The sequence below is a fragment of the Montipora capricornis genome, chromosome 4 (genome assembly GCF_036669925.1).
Source record: "Montipora capricornis isolate CH-2021 chromosome 4, ASM3666992v2, whole genome shotgun sequence".
In the NCBI taxonomy this organism is placed as follows: Eukaryota; Metazoa; Cnidaria; class Anthozoa; order Scleractinia; family Acroporidae; genus Montipora; species Montipora capricornis.
The window spans coordinates 20733334-20738333 of NC_090886.1; the positions used below are offsets into that span (position 1 = coordinate 20733334).

Genomic DNA, 5000 nt, shown 5'->3' on the forward strand with positions numbered 1-5000 from the left:
GCAATACTAGGGAATCACCTTAATTGCCCTCGGGCCCATGCGATTACATATACTAATATTTTTTATGTCCCGTTCAGATAAAATTTGATCAGCGCTCACTGACTGAAGTGCAAAACACGTACCATCTTCAGAATTTATTTCTAAGACCGGTTGCCTCGACTTTAACAGTTCTCGCACAGATTCCAGGTTACCATGGTTACAAGCCTCGTGCAGGGGCGTCCACCCCGCATAATCGGTGCTGTTTGCGTCTCCTCCTGCCGCCAGAAGCTGCTTTACTTTCACAGCGTCATTTTTAATGCAAGCAATGTGAAGCTGTGTCTCGCCTATTGATTGCAAATGATTGTAAGATTGTGAATGGTTTGGTCTAGGAAATAAAGATTTAAGAAACCTTTTACCCGACCAAGTGAGAATAGTCCAGAGAGGGCCTGTTGTTGGCGACTAAATGTGAGTGGTTCACTATATGAGGAGAATTTTCGCTCAGATTGTCGAAACGTCCGTGATCGGCGTAGCTTGATGGTGTGAAAATAAAAAAAATCTGTTTTATTTCTCATAATTCTAACCGTGTAGATTTTTGTCATTTTAATAGTCACTCGTTAATGATTTTAGATTCTTTCATGAGACTGAGTGGTGCGTTATGGTCACAGAGGTCTTAGTTACTTGCCTCTCGCATTTCGACGATTTACTCCACCAACCGAGTTGCGCGATGCATTGTGTGCCTTAGCAATCCTGGAAAGAAAAGAATAACTTACGACTTAAGTTTAAAAAATGATAAAAGGTGAAATAAACATTCTACATTTTACAATAAAAGGGCTGCTATGGGCTTAAAGTAAAAATAAAAATTAAAAAACGACAAAAGAGAGGTGAACTATGTTCTGGCTTTTGTACGGTTGGTCGCAGGTTCAATCCTCGGTACTGCTCGATGATCATTGCAGCTTTGACCAAAATTCTTCAATAAAATTGCACCCAGGATAAAGCAATACGAACAAGACTCAAGGAGAGCAAACAGACGGTGTTTGATTTATTTTTGAATTGAAGCGTAGGAAAAGCTGCAAAAACAAAACCCAAAGAAAGGTTGAGTCTGGCCCGCATAGATGGCGGAATTCAAATGCACAAGCTTTTCGCGCGGCGCAAACTGCAAGCGATTTTCGTGACTGAGTTTTTCCATAAGTTCGACCTGGTGGTAAAAATGGCACATAAAGGGTAATGACGAGAAAAATTGTCTAGTTACTCATTCCGTTTGTCTTGTACAGAGTTTCCTCCCGTTTTCTATTCAGAACTAAACAACTTGTGACAAATTTATAGCACAACCACTATAAATTGAGATTTACCACGGCTTTAAACTTTAAACTATTTCACGTCCGTAATAAGCTATAAATATATCCTTCAATAGATCACGAGAATTTGCCGAAATCTCCTCTACTACAATTGTATGAGTGCCACCCTTTGAGATTTCAGTCCTAACAGTACGGATGACGAAGGTAACCTGAACTTAGTTCAATGGTATTGCTCCCACGAGTCTCCTTTAGATCAACGATAGAGCATGCGAACGAAAAAGTCATGGGTTCGACTCCTGTTCAGGAAACACTGGGATTTTTTTCTGCCACTGCGCAAGTCATTACTCATAAGAAATCTTTTTAACCAAAGGTATTTACCCAATATCATGTAGAGGCACTCCCCGTTCCCGACGAGTGGCTTTTGTAGCAGGAGACGAAGCAGCAGTAGTTGGAACCAATAAAAAATAGTAAAGAACCTAAAAGGAAAAATATTAAAAGTCTCAAGTCTCAAAAAGACAGCACTTTGGTGTGTCAGTATTTTTTCCCTTATTCTTTAAAATGATTTTATCTGCTGCTTTCCGTTGGGTATATATTACATTGAGAGGCAGCATGATCCACGAGTTAGGGAATTGAATTTTCATGTGGTTCCGCCGGATTCAAATCCCGGTTCTGACCAGTGGCTTAATTTGTCTTGAGGTGGTCCTGAATTTGACTCTACCACCCTTTGTAATAGCCATCTCGATGCCTCCTCCAGCCAGTTGAAACTCTTAATTAACTTATGTTTCATTTGAATTGAAAGTGCTGTACTTGATAGCTAAGTGCACCTCCACTACAAAGAAATCATTTCAATTAATTATCTGAAATTAAAGTAAGATGGCGCATTAACATCTCTATATTCAGTTTCGTTCCCCTCTTTACAGTCAATGTGGTTAACTGTAATACTCTGCAGCAGTGAGCCGAGGATATTGCCAGGGAAAACAGTCCCAACAGTCCTTTTAGGTCAAAGTTGAAGTCGAATAATTCCACGCCACGAGTAACGTAAGATCTTTTAAGTGTCCAACGTCAGGAGAGTCACATAACAGGATTAAAAAAAATAAAACGAGAACAAACATGTCATTTCTTTGTCAAGGTTTGTTTGACGGTAAGAATTAGCATGACAAAGTAAAATGGTTATTTGATCGAGTCGAATTGAGCTGTTTACGTTATTTTACAGTCCATGAAGACTGCTGTACAAGAAGTGTATGTTTAAATATCTGGAGAATCATATAAAATAAGAAAAGGCACCAGATGTAAACATGCGAAAGGAATGAAGTCTGTCTCTAACAAAATCAAACCATTTTTAAACATGCAACAACGATCTCCACTATGACTGAAGGGAATTTGGGTTTGTACAACTCATCATAGGTGACTGCTTTATCTTTTTAAGCAGACTAATATCTTACAATTTTCTCCAGGGATATGGGCTTGATTTTAAAACAGCGCCTTTCCAGGGGTACCAAACAGTCAGAGTAGTTTGCTAAGAGCATGTCAGTTACATGCATTTTAAGCCATGTTGAACCACACGTCTCCAAAAACCGCTTGAGAGAAGCACCGCTACGTTGCCTTCCGCCAAGGGTTACCTCAGTTACAAAAGTCCGCGAGCATTCACTCAACCTGGTACCTAGAGATTCTCTAGTGCACTTCATGGAGTGGATGTCGGTAAAAACGTGAATTTGAGACACCATCGTTATGACACTTTGTAAAGAATGCAATACAGGAATCTGAGAAAACAAAACATAGCATTATATCTCGACAGTATATAAGAATTTGACAGTAGGCTCTTGTAGGAATCGGTGTGCTGTCCACCTCCATTTAATTAACATCGAAAGCGGCCTGTGACTAGCCCGCAAGCAGGTTCTCTCTCTGAGCTTCTCTGCGGTGGGAGAGAAAGAGAGCCTGCACGCGTCCCTTTGAATTTTGAATGCCGCCTCCTGATGTCACGCTGAGAGAACTGTCAAAAATTAGCCAATCAGCGCGCACCCGAAGTAAAGGTTGATAAAACAGTAAACCGCGCTTTGTATATAAGGAAGCCTACGCCAAAAAATCCTAACTACTACTGCAGATGCCAGAGAAAAATTTGGCACACAAACCTGAAACGACGGAAATCGTAATAGAGAAATGCCTTTTCCCTGACCCCATCTCCCACGAGTGAGACTCGTCGACCACAGCTGCCAAATTTCGGTAAATGTTTCAATGAAATACAGACACTACAACTACTTTATCACACTTTAATACTAGACAGATTCTAATACCTACACCATTTTATTTCAAGGCTTATCGAGTATTTGTGATTATAGATATGTATTTTACCAATTCAATATTTTTTTTTTGTTTTCAATAGTATTGGAGTATTGCGGAGTTACCAGGAGATCGAGAACTTATTTGTGGAGCCGCCTTATACTTGCTAAAATCGTGTAGAGTTGCTCTATCGTTAAATCAGCAACTGAGGCAGCCGAAAGGCCCAAGGTTTTGTCCAAATGTGATCAGCGATAATGCTCTGTCGAGCACATGAAACTACCACGGTGACATGAAGTCGCCCTCGTTGTATTTTGGCCGCTACGAAAAACAGTTGGAAAACAAGACTTTTCCCGAATCCTGTGGATAACAGAGATAGAACTTCCTTTCCTTCCAGCAGAGAAGCCATTGCATCGCGTTGCTCCACCTTTAATTATGTAAAGTTACGACAAAATTTGCAACATTCTACGATTTTTTTCGAACACATTTCTGACCACCTCATCTCTCGAAGCGAACGCCTTTCTAATTATCGGAATTTGTCAATGGTGACGTCACCAAGTAATTTCAGCCAATCAGTATTTTAAGTAAATTTGGACGCAACATTCAAAATTTTAAAGCCATGCGGGCAGGCCCTCATTCTACCCCCAACCCCAGTCCCTCGGAAAGCCTGCTCGCAGGCTAGCCTGTGACTTGCAGCGAACAACCAGTACTCAAAATGTGTTTTTTAAATTGCTATTTTACCGAGTAAGTTTTAAAGTAAATTGCTGCACCTGTGACGTAATCGGAGACATTACTCATTGGTTAACACTAGTGTTACATCAAGTTCTATTGTTCAGTGTTGCCCTAGGGATTCGAGAGTTGACACTAAAGTAATGTCAACACTAGCTAGTGTTATACTGTGTTTCTCTCAAGTGTGACTGCAACCATCAAAGTGTTTGTGTCACGAAATTTAGCCAAATTCAGAGACTGGGAACTGGCAACCAAATCAAGCGAAACGAAAAATAATACAAAAGGGGGAAAGGATTGGCAAATCTGAAGATGATTAAAATAAATTGCAATTGAAGTTTTTGAAAACTGTTCAGCCTGACAGTGTTTCAATGTTTATCTCCGTTGTTTTTAACAAATGATGTATGCTTGGCAAACATTTAGTGGTCACGAAGCCTTGATTTGTGTTGTGCAAAAGTAATTTCAGGGTTTACGTTAAATTGCCTCTTATTGGTGGCCCAATCGCAAGGGCCGTTGCCTTGAGAGGCCCCTTCTGACCACTCATTGAATTTGATCCTGGTAGTCCATAGTTCAACTTCTCGGCTTCACTTGTAAATAGCCAGCTGGTTTGCCTCCGGCCAGTTGGGATTTATAAAAGTTGTTGTTCCGTTCTTTCACAGTTTACGTTTCACTGGCCCTGGAAATCCCCTATGGGGAGTTGTCAATTAAGTATGTATGTGCGAACGA

The 5000-nt window shown here is 40.4% G+C and overlaps 1 protein-coding gene across 1 annotated transcript in view; it reads right to left on the minus strand.

The window, feature by feature from the left end:
- The window catches only part of LOC138045772 (SMC5-SMC6 complex localization factor protein 1-like), a 33050-nt gene that overhangs the window by 9890 nt on the left and 18160 nt on the right, over positions 1-5000 (minus strand). The window contains exons 11-14 of the mRNA XM_068892390.1: positions 2717-3034; positions 1653-1750; positions 662-726; positions 123-323 (exon numbers count right to left, since the gene is read on the minus strand). Coding sequence (XP_068748491.1) covers positions 123-323; positions 662-726; positions 1653-1750; positions 2717-3034 — 682 coding nt within the window. The remainder of the gene's footprint in view (positions 1-122; positions 324-661; positions 727-1652; positions 1751-2716; positions 3035-5000) is intronic.